Source organism: Sabethes cyaneus, chromosome 1, assembly GCF_943734655.1.
Source record: "Sabethes cyaneus chromosome 1, idSabCyanKW18_F2, whole genome shotgun sequence".
NCBI lineage: Eukaryota > Metazoa > Arthropoda > Insecta > Diptera > Culicidae > Sabethes > Sabethes cyaneus.
Window position 1 is genome coordinate 65,813,980 of NC_071353.1, and position 15,584 is coordinate 65,829,563.

The following is a 15,584-nucleotide window of genomic DNA, read 5'->3' on the forward strand; positions in this document are numbered from 1 at the left end:
TTAACTAACTCTTGTATACTCACAGAAGATGTATATTTGTATACTTTTGGGCAAAAATTGTACTTTTTGATAAATTTCTAAACTTGCTGGTCCCAAATAATAAACTTTTAAAGGTGGAAGAACCGTATGACCGCCAACGCAAATAATCGTGCACATCACATACCCGGCTTTTGTCTGCATTTTCGTTCTTTATTCCAGGCTGTGAAAAAGGAGCTCCCAACCATTCGAATCACTAACGTTTGCATAATTAAAACGAAGTGTGAAGCGTTCCTAAATGGAACAATTTCAATGAAGTAACGTTAATGTAGCTGTACGTTCAATTAGATGACACACGGATGACAACCATCGTTTTAGCAGAGCATTCTTGAGCAAGCCCTGTGATGAGAATAAATTGTATAAAATTTTCTTCGAACGGTGACAAGAAAACCATGAATATCTACGTCGCCATTAATTTAACTCGTTTTGGCCAAATGCTGGCATTGAATTTAAAATATTCAATTACTTCAGTCACTGATTGACTACCAGCATAATATAAATGGTATAAATATGTTTTGTTGATCGGGGATTGCAGAATATTTTACAAGCGGTTGTTAAAATCAACCGCGTTCTCTGGTATCCGCCAAGGCAGAGACTAGTTTCACTGCCTCGCATGAATAGTGCTCCCATAGACGATTTTAACAAAAACAAGGCCAGTGGATGCCTGCTTTTCATAATACTAAGCTCCAGTTAAAACTAGGTTAGGTTACATAAGGGATTCGAAAGTACCAACAGTAGACATACGAGCAAAAAAGGATAGAATAACGCTATCCAATAACCGACAGCGAACTCCAGCATAATTAAATAAGTAAGTTTCGTATATGGCTTTATAGTATTTCACATATAATCCTATTCCAGCATCCAACCTTAACTAAAATAACAATGTGTAATAATGGTATGAGCAACAGTTATGAGTTATGAAAAAAATATTTTTAAACTATATACATGTCAATTCACGCCGGGCATCAGTCGTGCTTATGCAAAAATATTGAGATGTAGTAAGATGACTAACAAGTTCACTCTGATATCTTTTTTTTCGGGTCACTGTAACTTAATTATTTGCCAGATTGGTTGAATATCAAATCAACAAATCTGATAAATGAAAAGTTGCTGCTTTGTCTTCAACAGAACAAAGCACCATTTATATGGAGAATTAATCACAACGTTAGTTTTAAGGGGTAATATACAGTTGGGAAGTTTAAAAAATCTATTTTTCTAGAATTTTTCTAGAGAAACCCCTTTAAGATTAATGTGAAAATTTGTACACCTACAGGCATAAAATGTATGGTCTATTATTAGTGGTATACAGCGTCTTATTCAGTAACTCCTATTCCTACATCCTCGTCGTACCCGCCGGGATACGAGCAATCTTGGTGGAGATCCGGTTACCAACTCGGTGGAAGCCAAAGTCGTATGTCGACAGAGAAGAAGGGCCCTCTTGAGCTTCGTTGGCCCTCCGGTGAAACAGGGGGTTAGTTAAGCAGGCTTTGCAAGCCAACACCACGAAAAAAAACTAAAGCACTGAGCGAAGAACAAGAAAATTCGGACTGGAGCAATCGGAATAGACCCACGCGACGAAAAAGGACTATGAATTGGAAAGTCGAGACGTAGAACTACCGATCTCTCAACTTCCAAGGGAGCACTCGAGTGCTCTCTGACGTATTGAAGAGCTGCAAGCACCGCTGGAGAATGAATACGACCGCTGCCCAAAATATGATATCAAGATCTGTTCGGATGAAGTAGTAAATTTCTGAAGCAGCACTTATTTTGTGACAGCTCAAACTGTAATTATTAGGTTTTAATTCGCAAATATTCAGTTGTTTACATTTTCAAATAAACTTACAAAAGGTAGTCCACTTTTCCCTCTTGCACGCTATAATCTTTTCCGGCACCTTTCTTCTGCCTCGCGATTAATGTGCTTTTGACTCCTTCTAAATTTTACTCCTTCTAAATCTGTTTAAATTTAGCACTAATTAGCCTGAATAATCACTTAACTAAATAATTACTTACGACTTTCATTCAATCGATTAACTAATTAATTATTATTTCTATTTTCTGGTTAGCCAAACAGCAGTTACGTAGAGATGGATTTTTCGATGCAGAACAACTTTAAATAACGATAAATCACAATAATTTCTCCTATAATCCACCGGTACTCATTATTTACGCGTACTCTGCAATTTCCGAATTAATCACTACGATACTACTACTAATACTACTAATACTACGAAAACGTAGTGTAGTTTTAGCTTCTTATAATTTTACTTAATTCACTGAACTTTGCGATGGCAAATTCTCGTTCTAAATTTACGCTTTACTCGGTTTGTTTTTATTTCATCCACCGGACTGACACGATATAAACAAGACGGCACAGCAGAAGCAGGTATGCTCATCGCCATGTTGCACATTGTTGTGTTGGTGCGCTGCCCTGCTGTGTCAACAAGATCGTAATCGAGGATTCCAATACTCAGGTCGGCCAGTAGGGGGGATACAAACCGGTGATTGGAGGATTCAGCGCACATCAACTGACCAATGAAATGAGCCTTACCGATTTACCGAGATTTACCGACTTTGCCGCCTCCAAGAACATGGCCGTATGTAGTACCTTCTTCCAACACAGAATCCTACACAAGTACACCTAGAGGTCACCAAATCAGCCAGAATCATAGATCAACCACGTTTTGATCGACGGTCGGCACTTCTCAGACATTAACGACGTCAGATTCTATCGAAGCGCTAATGTTGGCTACCTAGTGATGGTTAAGATGCGCCTAACACTCTCCGTTGTGAACAACATTCGGTACCGACGCCAGCCTCGGTTAGATCTCGCGCGGCTAGACGTCGCCGCAAATTACGCGCACTCGGTCGAAGCTGCGCAGCTGGAAGTGAACGAGTTGGACGAAGCCCTTCGAGAACTGTTGGAACAGCCATCACCGGTGTAGCGGAGAGCTCCATCGGACATGTGGCACGGAATCAGCGGAACGATTGGTTTGACGATGATTGTAGGAGGCTGATGGATGAGGAGAACGCTGCGCGGGCGGCCAAAATGCGCAGTTCCACACATGGAAAGACACAAACAGAAGAAAACTTTCTGCCATGAGGCGAAATGTGTCGGGATAAGAATGGCAGTGGACGATCGTGAGGTGACCGACAGTTAAAAGCGACACTTCGACGAGTACCTGAATGGCGCCTAGGCGGAGAACTATGACGGCTGGGAAGGTGATTTTGACGGTGCAACAAACGGGGAAGAGGTGCCAGCCCCAACGATTGGCGAAGTTAAGGAGGCCCAACTAAAGAACAACAAGTCAGCTGGGAAAGATGACAGCGAAACAGAGCTTATTAAAATGTACAATATTTGATACAATGTTTGTATACACCAGCTAATTGTTAGAATTTGGGATACGGAGCAGCTACCGGAGAAGTAGAAAGATGGGGTTATCTGTCCGATCTATAAAAAGGGAGACAAGTTGGACGTTCGATCAACGTTCTCAATGCCGCCTATCAAGTGCTGTCCCAAATCATTTTCCACCGACTATCACCAATTGCGAACAGATTTGTGGGGACTTATCAAGACGGCCGAAGGTCGGTCAACAACGGATCAAATATTTACACTGCGGCAGATCCTCCAAAAGGGCCGTGAAAACAGAGTTCCCACGCACCATTTTTTCATTGACTTCAAGGCCGCATATAATACCATCGACCGGAAAGAGCTATGGAAAATCATGGACGAGAAAAGCTTCCCCAGGAACTGACTCAATCTACGATGGATGTTACACAGTGCTGTGTTCGGATTTCAGGTGTATTGTGTTCATTTGAATCACACAGAGGTCTTTGTCAAGGGGATGGCCTCTCATGCCTGGATTAATTGGAGAAATCTTGTTGAACAGGCTTTGTCTTAGGACGGCAAGCCACTTAAGTAAACAAATAAGCTAATGGATCAAATATTGTATTATACATTACAAAATATCAAAAATATAGGGGTAGTTCATACATCCATCGGTTCAATTGAAAAATAGTGCATCAAACAACCGATTTGAAATGTTGATGAAGGTTAATTTCGTACGTAATATGATGCCACTATAGTGCATTAGAAATATATTAGCCCAAAAAATAAATTGAGTCAAGGCCGTGTATTGATTTAGTTTACTGCGCTAACAAACAAATATAACAGCTGTAAAATTTTCGTTTCACTCTTAATTATTGTACTCATCAAAAAGACAATTTAGATCAACTAATAAAGTTCATGATTTCCACAAAGTACACTCGACATGACGACCGTAAATCAAACTTAAGATCTTTATATTTCATTTGAAATTGTGAAATTAGCAATCATTGATTCTGTCAATTTCACAAGCAGTTTTTTTGTTTGAAATCAAAATTCTGTTCATGAAAATATATTCGCTGTGTTCAGATTGACAAGAAGAAAGCAGTATTTACATTTTTACTAACAGAACCCCGCTTTTGGGCCCAAAAACTGTTTCCAAAATTGGGCTCTCCGACGAAAAGTTAATGACTGCTAATTTCCCGTTAAAAATCACACAAACTCATGTCATTGAAAAAAAAAATTAAAACCCCGTAATTATATCTCCGACTTTTAAACACAATTATCAACTTTGTTATTCATATTTGAAACAAAAATGAATTTTATTCACTGGTTCATATACTATTTCTTCTCTCACAATATTCGAAATGTACCCATTAAGCTAGCAAGCACAAACCCGCAAACAACTGCATTCGCATTAAAACCATAACTGGTTCTGTGGTATGTATGTACATTTGCACTTAACATAACCACCAACATACCTATATACCAAGCACAGGAATCGTTGTTTCAAAAAGTTTAATACATCATAATTTTCAACTACATTGAATTAGGCGTGACACATCCATGTTTCATTTCCTGTATCGCTATGCATGCGCTATACTTAACGAGTAACAAGTCTATCGCTGCAGGATTGGAAATGCATCCGAATAACGATGCACAGACAAATCGTATTCATCACAGTAACATGAGTTCATTTGCAAACGGATGTAGGAATACACGAGAAAAATCAGCAGCTGTCAGCATTAGATGGATACTGATTGCGCGGATTCGCAACTGCATTCACATGTGAATAGATATAGATTATTATCAGGACAATAGATAACTCACGATGCAAACCAAAGGAAGCAACACGTACCTCATGTTTATTCTAATTTATACCATTCCGGCATACAGTGCTTCTGAATCGAAAAAATTCGATAGTTTTAAAAAAAATTTTAAATGCAAATGCAAGACATTTTTGCATTCGGACTATTTATTTACATTTATTTAGAGGTTTCGTGTAACTTTTCGAAAGGTTCTAACTAAGAACTTAATAGAGGAGAATGTTGCAGTCAAAGAAAATGTAACACAGTAGGAGAACTAACGAGAAACGATATTGGGTGCTTTGCCCAAAGTTAACGCGGTCTAAAGGAAACACCGCGCTTGAAGCAAACACCGCGCTAGAACTGTTGCCAGAATGCTGTAAACAGGCATGTTGTTCACCTAACTCGTTCGTCAAAAGTAATTAAAACTTTATGATATCTGTGTAATTTCTTCCAATAATATCAAAATCGACCCGGCAACTATGAAAGAGCATTTCATTTTTGAGTTGCGCGGTGGATAATTTTCAATGAAACTCACAATATATGGAGGCGGCGAACAGGAAAAACCAAATTCTATCCCATCTACAAAAAAGGCGACCGGCCAGATTGCTGTAATCACTGCAGCATCACGTTGGTCAATGCCGCCTGCAAGGTGCTCTTCCAGATTTTGTTGTCTATCCCCAATAGCAAGATAATTTGTAGGGCAGTATCAGGCGGACTTTTTTGGGGTCCGTGCTACTACGGATCAAAATTTTACTCTTCGATAAATCCTCCAGAAATGTCGAGAATACAACGCGCCCACGCATCATATTTTCGTGGATTTCAGAGCAGCATAGCACAGCACAGCCTGGGACATAACCGTCTTTAGACATTGCCCTTGTCTTTATCGACAGACTTCGCAGCCGGCTGTTAGAGTACAGGACAGCTACGCGACTAGTGCAACAATCCTACTGACTCTATCTAGCAGTACTGCCTAGCCGAGATTCGAACATACAAGGACTGGCTTGTTATACCAGTATCGTACATCGAAGCTAACTGGGTGGTGTCAGAGGAGCATACGATACAGTTAAACGCGAACAGCTATGGCAGATTATGCACGAGTACGGTTTTCCGGACAAACTGACGCGGCTGATCAAAGTCACCCTGGAGCGAGTGTTGTGCTACGTGCGCGTTTCAGGGACACTCTCGAGTCCTTTCGAATCGCGCAGAATTTTTGCCTTCCACGGACAATGACTATTGACGGCGATGAAATGGAAGTGGTTGATGAGTTCGTATATTTGGGATCCCTGCCCAAGTAACAATTTGGGTTTTATTACACTCTTATGATTGTATTTAAGACCAAAATTGGCCATGAAAGTACAATAAAACCTACATTGTCGCTTGGGTGGTCACCGTCGACAATAATACGAGTAAGGAGATCCAACGACGCATTCAAGCTGGAGCCTCCTCGAGCCTCGAGCCTACTTTTCCCTACGCAAGACGCTTCGATCAAAGGGCATACGCCGCCACACAAAGATGACGATGTACAAAACGCTATTCAGACCGGTAGGATCAAAAGACAAGTAGCTGGCAGGCAACCAGGTTTTCGATGCCAACATGTTAGCGTTAGCGTAAACGGGATGATATCATATTATCACTACTCTTCACACAAATTAGCTCTTCGGCTGTCAGTGAGGCTCACTACCCCTGAGCCCGAAGTGATGTTAGCTCTTGTCAACGCAAAGCAAATGAGATAAAGGTGCCAGTTAGCTGCCAAAAGGGGATAAGGTACACCGGGGCAAGTGGGACCTAAAAAATGCATAGTTTGGGTTTATTCCACTGTGTTTTCTATACCTATGATTATTTCAAAATTCTTTCAGCACTGAAACTCTTCAGTGGTATCACTTCGAAGGATTAATTACGAAAAAGGCCCATCAATTTACATTAAATGAATCTGGAGGAGAATTTTCAAAACTATGGCGATAGGCCCCACTTGCCCCACTTACCGGGGCAAGTGGGACCTATATTCAAATTTGATTTAAAAGCATAAAATAATAGTAAATGTTAAAGTTAATATACAGCAATGTTAAAGTTTTGCAAGAAGCAATCAAAGCAATATTTGTACGAAAGATTCATTCAAAAATAGCGTAACAAAATCAGAGCACAAGGGGCGACTTTCTAATTTATATAAAATACAGATCGTGAGCAATTACGCTGTAAAGCATTATGGTAATGAAATGTAGATGAATATGTCATTGTATCCAATTCTTGCGAGACGTAATTTAGGATTAACCATTGTTTAATAGCTCGAAAATACGATTATGATCTGTTTGTTCTACCATGCCCAATTCGGTAGAGCTCATAAGAGATAGTTACGCTATAATAACCACAACACTTTATTATTTCAATTCCAGTTGCAGATTTGCTTAATTATATCAAATTTGCCTTTCTAAATTCAATTAACATCGTTCAGGTTTAACCAAAATGTGACCAAACTGTTTGCTCCCTCACAAGCTGTGCGTATGGGCTTCTTTTTTGGGGCCCCTTGGTTTAGTCCTCTTCGGTTTTATTTTAAAGCTTTACTGGTATAAATATTATGTAATTGAACTGAAAATGTTCGGTAGTTCATCTAAAAAATCTATTAGGACAGGAAGTTTTGTGCTGAAACACTTAATTTTTAATAGGTCCCACTTGCCCCGGGTGCTTTGAAGTGCCGACCTTATTTCAACCCAATTTTTTTTAATGCCGTTTGTCAAATTAAACAACTAGTTTTCAGGTGTAATTTGTTAATACACTCATTATGTTTACCTACTGTCAGAAAAACATGTACTTTTTTGTAAAGCCTGTGGCCAAAATATCATTTATAGAAAGGTGCGTCAAACTTACAACGCAAATTGAAAATAACGCTCAAATTTAAAATCCAATTTTGATGTTTGGAATGCCTGTTATAAATAATCTATAATTTTAATACATGCGTTTGAGTTGTATCTTTCATTTCTAGAAAGGTTCGGTTGGAGAAAATAAGGTTGAAGAGAGTTATGAGCTCCGTTCCCACTTACCCCTTATTCCCACTTGCCCCGGGGTACCTTGCATCAATTATTAAAATGCTTTTCTTTTACGAAAATTTAGCTTTTCTGGAACCAAAATGCCATGGACACTTTTGTCACTTTTTTTTCGTTTTTGTTTCGATATAATATATCTTCGATACAACGTAACGTAAATAAAAATAAAATTGCTGTATATTGAGATATTTCTGTACCAGTATTGTGAGAGGAAATGAACCATATAAATCTGTCTTAAAATTTTTAGGGTTTTTTTCTTCTTACATTTGACCTAGTCAAGCATTCTCAGTGCAGGGAAAACAAGGAATAATGTCAAGCAACAAAATTACAATTTACTGGTCTAAAAAAAAGTTTCTAAATCGTAGCAGGAGGAAACAGAAATAAATGATAGGATAGGATTATCATGATCACCTTCAATAAATTTATCATCCTCCGTTGATTTGGAAAAGAAGTGATCCACCTTAGAGCTGGCTGTCGAGTTCAGAAATGAAATAAAATAAAATGCCTATAGTTAAATAGTGTTATAATGCTTGATTGAGAAGTTGCTCGAGAAAATTCAAAAGATTTCAAAGATTTTGTTTTTGGTGTGCCACAATACTACAGATATTTTTTCTTTGTTTGTTTGTAGCTGAACAGAAAAATATTATAATGCATCTTAACCTCAGTGTATGCATTAAACAAAAGCAATTTGAATTATTTCCATGTGCTCTCCGTATATCCAATTACATACACACTAAAAAATTGACTTTCTCATAAGTTAGATTCGTGAGTACTGGGAGGAGATCTCGCAAGAAATCTTGGAAACACTGGTTTTATCCATGAAATCGCGTCTAATTGAAATTGTCTGTAAAAATGGCTCATACACACATTAATAGCCCAAAGCAACCAGTTTGGTTTTGTAAGACCCTATATAGCCATTCAATGGGAGCGGGAACTCTTATCCCTACCTCCACGTGGGGCCGGCTGGGACGCAATCGGGCCTAGGGTCGACCAAATACCAGTCTTTGGTTGCACCCTCGGTTGTGTGCTAACAGGAAGAGGGGGGCACATAGTGCCTACGGGTGACGTAGTGCAGTGGTGTAAAGACGCAAGCATAGCTCAAGTCCCATAAACCAGCTGCAGACGTCGTAGTGTCCTGTTAGAGCTCAGCACTTTAAACCTAAAAGCCAGGTCAGGAGTGCCGAGGGCACGTTAGAATCGGTTCCAGGAAGATCCTAATTATGGTATACTGGAAAGGCAGGAAAACGATCGGATTAGACGCTATAGGGCTGACAGATGTGCTATTCTACTACCTTCCCGAAACGGCGAGTAGGCTAATGGTACAGCTGCCATCCGTCCCACTAAAACCGTGGCTGGCCTTTAGGTACGTTCAAAGCTCGTCACTCACGTCCAAGTGCGGTGGTGTAGGCTCAGATGATATATTCCTGACTAACGCTGATCGGATGTTGACGTCCCTATTCCCATGAAGGATAGAGGGGAGTGACCCTAGCCATGGCCTCCCTGCTTGCATAGATCACCATGGGATCGTAAAGGCGACTACTCAAGTACGAGCGGAGATAGCGGCCTAGAGTTGGGACCCAACAGCATGGAGATAGATCCACATATACAACAACAAGTAGGATAAAAAGGAGAGGAAGACCCGTTCGCCCGAAGTGCGAAATTACAGCGTTCGCCAACTCGAACCGAGGTTGCTATGGCAAACGCCCAAAGGAGCGAGAATCCCCAAGGAGAACAACATGTACTGGCCACTGGTAAAATCAATCTGCAGGCCGTGCAACAAGGACTACCGTACGGCAGATCGAAGCTAGAGGAGGTCAAGAAAGCTGCCGAAGAACTCTACGGCTTTGTTAAGGACAAACACTACGTAAACAAGGAGATCAAGCAGCTGGCGATAAGATTAAAATCCGCTATTCACGCTGTCTATAAGGAACAGCAGAGCCTGCGAACGAAACTGGAAACGGCTGAAAAAGCGTTGGCAAACGCCAATGAAGCACCACAGATACCGAACCGGGCTGTAGTGGAAGGAAACGCGAAAGGAAATCTCCAGGGGACAGAATCCGGGTCTCTCTCCACGCCGAAGAGGCCAAAACCTTCGCCAGGAGACGCAAGACCAGAAGGCTCCAAGAAACCTAAGGATACGCCAGGCATTAGCAGACAGCTGACTACCGAAGAGGTCACCGAAAAAGACAGCCACGCTCCGTGGCAAGTCGTCGGAAACAAAGCAAACGAAAAAACAAACAGAAGTAGACCCGGTCAACGTAAGTTCATTAAGGGAAGGAATAAAGGCGAAGCGCTAATAGTGAAAGCAAACAGTGAGTCGTACGAAGAGGTTCTGCGTGCCATGCGGACAAAGCCGGAACTCAAGCAGCTAGGTGCAAATGTGCAAAAAATTAGACGCAGCCGAGATGGCGAGATGATCCTCGAGCTGAAAAAGGACCCGCAAGCAAGGATGGTTCGATCACTTTGACTCGATTTTGATTCATTTGACAGTACCGTCTCAGCCGAGCAAAATTTGTTGAAATGAGGTATTGGACATTTGTAGAACTAGTTATTATCTACAATTTTGCTGTACAAAGTTTTACTGTATCTTTTGTAGTTACGGTTCTACAATGCTAGTACCTCTTTACTAACTAAATGAACGTTCATTTAGTCACTAAAGAGTTACTAGCATTGTTGCGCTGTAACTACAAAAGATACAGCAAAATTTTATTCAGCAAAATTATAGATAATAACCAGTTTTACAAATGTCTCATGCATCACTTTGTCAAATTTGGCTCGGCTGAGGCGGTACTCTCTAATGAATCAAAATTCAGTTAAAGTGATCGAACCATCCCTGCCCGCAAGTTAGTAGCTCTTCTTACAAAGAGCTAACTGAGAGAGCCATGGGTGACGCGGTGGAAGTGAGAGCTCTGTGTCCGGAAGCGACTTTCCAGTGCAAGGATTTGGACGAGGTTACATCGGAGGAAGAAACCAGACTAGCCTTGAAGGAGCAATGCGAGTTGGGGAATGTCCAAATGACCATCCGCATGAGAAAGGGACCTCATGGAACGCCAGTAGCTACGATAAAACTTCCTATTGAAGCAGCCAACAAGGCACTGAAGACTGGAAAAATCAAAGTGGGCTGGTCGGTATGTCCGTTGAGTATCTCAAAGCAGCCGGAAGTATGCTTTAGGTGCCTAGAGTTCGGCCACATTGCAATAAATTGCAAAGGACCTGATAGAAGCAAATTATGCAGAAGGTGCGGTGAAGATGGTCATAAAGCTCATGACTGTAGGAAGCCACCGAAATGCCCGATCTGTCCAAATGAAGATGGCAATAAACACGTGACAGGAGGCCCGAGATGTCCGGCCTCTAAACAGGCGGCGGCTGCTAGATCATAGTGTAGGTGACGCAAATAAACCTGAATCACTGCGATACAGCACAACAACTGCTCTTGCAGTCCATGGTGGAAGCACTGAGTGATATAGCTATTATCAGCGGACAAGGCGAAAACGGCGGCAATTTGGACGGTGGGAAGATATCCTCTACAAGAAGTAGTCTATTCTGCAGAAGAAGGCTTCGTGATCGTTAGAATTAACGGTGTTTTTATCTGTAGTTGCTACGCGCCTCCACGATAGACAATAAAGCGGTTTAACCAGATGCTGGATCAGCTAACGGAGGCGCTGGTCGATCGGAGACCAGTTGTTATCGCCGGTGACTTTAACGCCTGGCAGCTGAGTGGGGAAGCCGCCTCACCAATCCAAGGGGTCGCAGTCTGCTAGAGGCCCTAGCAAAGCTAAATGTAGCTATAGCAAACGAAGGCACTACTAGCACATACCGTAGGGAAGACCGGGAGTCCATCATCGATGTCACCTTCTGCAGCCCTGGTGCGGCAAGGATTACGAACTGGAGAGTGTGCGAGGAATATACCCACAGTGACCACCAAGCGATTCGGTACCGCATTGGAAACGGGACGCAGAAGGAATCATATGGGGGACAGATAAGCGAGCGGAGGTGGAAAACGGCGTGCTTCAACAAGGCTGTATTTGTTGAAGCGCTCAGGTTTCAAAGCATTCCTTCGAACCTAAGTACGAAAGGGTTGACAGCAGTATTAACACGAGCGTGCGATGCCACTATGCCGAGGATAGAGAGACCGAAGAACGGTCGCCGCCCAGTCTACTGGTGGAACACGACGATCGCCGAACTACGGGCAAATTGCCTTCGTGCCAGAAGGAGAAGTCAGCGGGCTCGCAACGATGCCGATAGAGAAGAAAGAATACTAGTGCACAGGATAGCAAGAACCGCACTTAACAAAACAATTAAGCTCAGCAAGAAATCTTGCTTTGAGGAACTTTGTCGTAGCGTCAACGCGAATCCTTGGGGAGACGCTTACAGAGTTGGCATGTCAAAAATTAAAGGTCCTTTCGTACCACCTGAAAGGTGTCCGGAGAAGATGAAATCCATTATCGACGGGTTGTTTCCGCAACATGAAATAACACCCTGGCCAAGCCCACCGTATGGCGAGGAGACAGAGCACGTAGAGGAAGCTCGAAGACGTAGAGGTCCAGACGGAATTCCGAACCTGGCTTTGAAAGTAGCAATCATGAAGAATCCAGATATGTTTAGGACCACACTGCAGAAATGCGTTGACGAAGGTAACTTTCCTGATTCCAGGAAGCGCCAGAAGCTGGTGTTGCTGCCGAAGCCGGGTAAACCCCCCGGTGATTCCTCAGCGTATAGGCCTATATGCCCACTGGATACGGTGGGCAAGCTGGTAGAGAGAGTAATCCTGAATAGACTCACCAAGTACACGGAGAGTGAGAACGGCCTGTCAAACAAGCAGTTCGGCTTCCGGAAAGGCCGGTCTACAATAGATGCCATACGAATGGTAGTGGATGCTGCTGAAAAGGCCCAGAAACAACAAAGAAGAGAAAATCGCTACTATGCGGTGGTCACTATAGACGTGAGGAATGCTTTTAATAGCGCCAGCTGAGAAGCAATCGCCCGTTCGCTGGTTAGCATGACGGTTCGTGTGTATCTCTGCAGGATTTTGAAAAGTTACTTTCATGGTCGTACCTTGATATACGAGACAGACAGAGGGGAGAGAAGGATTACGATCACGGCAGGCGTTCCCCAGGGCTCCATCCTTGGCCCGACGCTATGGAACGCGATGTACGATGGAGTATTGAAGCTGAACCTCCCCAGGGGTGTGGAGATTGTCGGCTTCGCTGATGATGTGGCGTTGATAGTAACTGGCGAATCAAGATAAGAAGTGGAGGTACTCGCCATGGAATCCATACATATGGTGGAAGATTGGATGGGAGAGAATAGGCTGGCAATAGCTCATCATAAAATAGAGGTGGCAGTGATTAGCAACCGAAAGGCAGTGCAGCAGGCAAAGATCATAGTTGGAGATTGCATTATCGACTCTAAGCGTGACGTGAAGCAGCTGGGCGTGATCATCGACGACCGACTAAATTTCAATAGTCACGTAGATTATGCCTGTCAGAAGGCAGCGAAAGCGATCACAGCGCTAACCAGAATCTTGCCGAACAATTCGGCGATAAATAGTAGCAAGAGGAGGCTCCTGGCTAGTGTAACCACGTCAATACTTAGGTATGGCAGCCCTGCATGGATCTCGGCATTAAGAACGAAAAGAAATCTATCGCGTTTGAATAGTACGTACAGACTGATGAGCATGAGAGTAGCGAGCGCCTACCGCACCATATCACTGGAAGCGGTCTGCGTCATTGCCGGCATGATTCCCATTGGATTGGTATTGGAGGAGTATCTAGAATGCTACAGAAATAGAGGCCTCCGCGGAGCTCGAAAACGAACACGGGTAGATACATTGCGTAAGTGGCAAGTGGAATGGGACAACGCAATCAATGGAAGATGGACTCATCGGCTGATCCCAAATGTGTCCACGTGGATGAACAGGAGACACGGGGAAGTCGACTTCCACCTGACTCAATTCTTGTCAGGCCACGGTTGCTTCAGAAAGTACCTGCATAGATTCGGTCACGCAGAGTCACCTCTCTGTCCGGAGTGCGCTGAAGTAGAAGAAACACCGGAACACGTAGTGTTTGACTGCCCACGATTCGGGGCAATGCGAAGCGAAATGTTTGCCACCAGCGGTGAGGATTCCAGCCCAGATAATGTAGTCCAAAAAATGTGTCGCGACATTCACACGTGGAATATAATCAGCCGAACCATCACACAAATCATGTCGGCGCTGCAGCGAAAATGGCGCGAGGATCAACAGTCGAGTCCTTAAATAAAGTCTCATGTAATCGGTCTCGGGGAATGTTTCACCGCCGGGGAACTTCTCGTCGGAGTAGGGTAGCTTCACCGCCGGGGACTACTCTAGTCGACGAAAGCAGAGTGAAAGTTGACAAAATAATAACACTCACGGAAAGAAATCCTGCGAGGGTGGCCGTGAAGGGGTGGACGTTAAGTTGGTCGCCGTCCCAGCATCGGTGCATGTCTCGACAGGTGTACGGAGCAGTGCATAGACAGAGTGTACAGAGTATGTTGCAACTGCAACGACAGTGAAGAAACGATCAGTGAATTATCCATCCCGATTAGCATTGTCTCGACAGACGCATCGGTGGAGTGACGAGTGGGATGGAGCAAACCAAGCTTGGACAGAAACATTACGAGGGCGGATCGGTTCGCGTCTCGACAGGCGAAGTGGAAGTGCAGTGGCGAACTCAACCGAGTAGTGCTGAGCCCAACAAGAAATGATGGTCGCCATCTCTGGATCGGTACACGTCTCGACAGGTGCAAGGAAAGTGGACGGTTAAGGAGCAGGAGAAGCATCAAGAATGGCAGAACCCTGAGAGGGTGGCTGTGAAGGAGTGGACGTTATGAAAGTTGCCATCTCCGGATCAGTTCACGTCTCGACAGGTGTACGGAGCGGTTTACAAACACAGCCTCCCCCCGAAGTAATATTTAACGGTAGTTCCGAGGGGGTTAAGGTCAGACGCCCGCGAAGTTTTTAGTGGGTTAGAGTCCCACTCTGTGCCACATACATCATTAGTGTGCCTATACTTAACGTATCTAATGCCAATTCTTCCAACGCTCTTGCGATGCTTGCGTTAACTATTTATTCGTTAGTAACGAAAAATACTCTTCAAAAATACAAAACAATGCCTGAGCGCATTCAGTAATAAACTTTCACTGTAGGAAACTGTTGGATTACTATATAAATTCTGATTTTGGATTAACTTTTTTTATTTTTACTTCAATGTGGTTTTAACCATTTGGTCATTCATCACGCTTGGGTTAACTTGTTTATTAGGCATTGTAAATATGTATATTATTTTAAGCAACCCAAAAAATTACTGATATGACGGAATGAAGCAAATCTATTAAAAAAAAGAAATTTTTATTTTGATA

The 15,584-nt window shown here is 42.8% G+C and overlaps 1 protein-coding gene across 1 annotated transcript in view; it reads right to left on the reverse strand.

Moving 5' to 3' along the window:
* The window catches only part of LOC128733204 (uncharacterized), a 119,313-nt gene that overhangs the window by 89,472 nt on the left and 14,257 nt on the right, over positions 1–15,584 (reverse strand). The window contains exon 3 of the mRNA XM_053826899.1: positions 8,616–8,675. Coding sequence (XP_053682874.1) covers positions 8,616–8,675 — 60 coding nt within the window. The remainder of the gene's footprint in view (positions 1–8,615; positions 8,676–15,584) is intronic.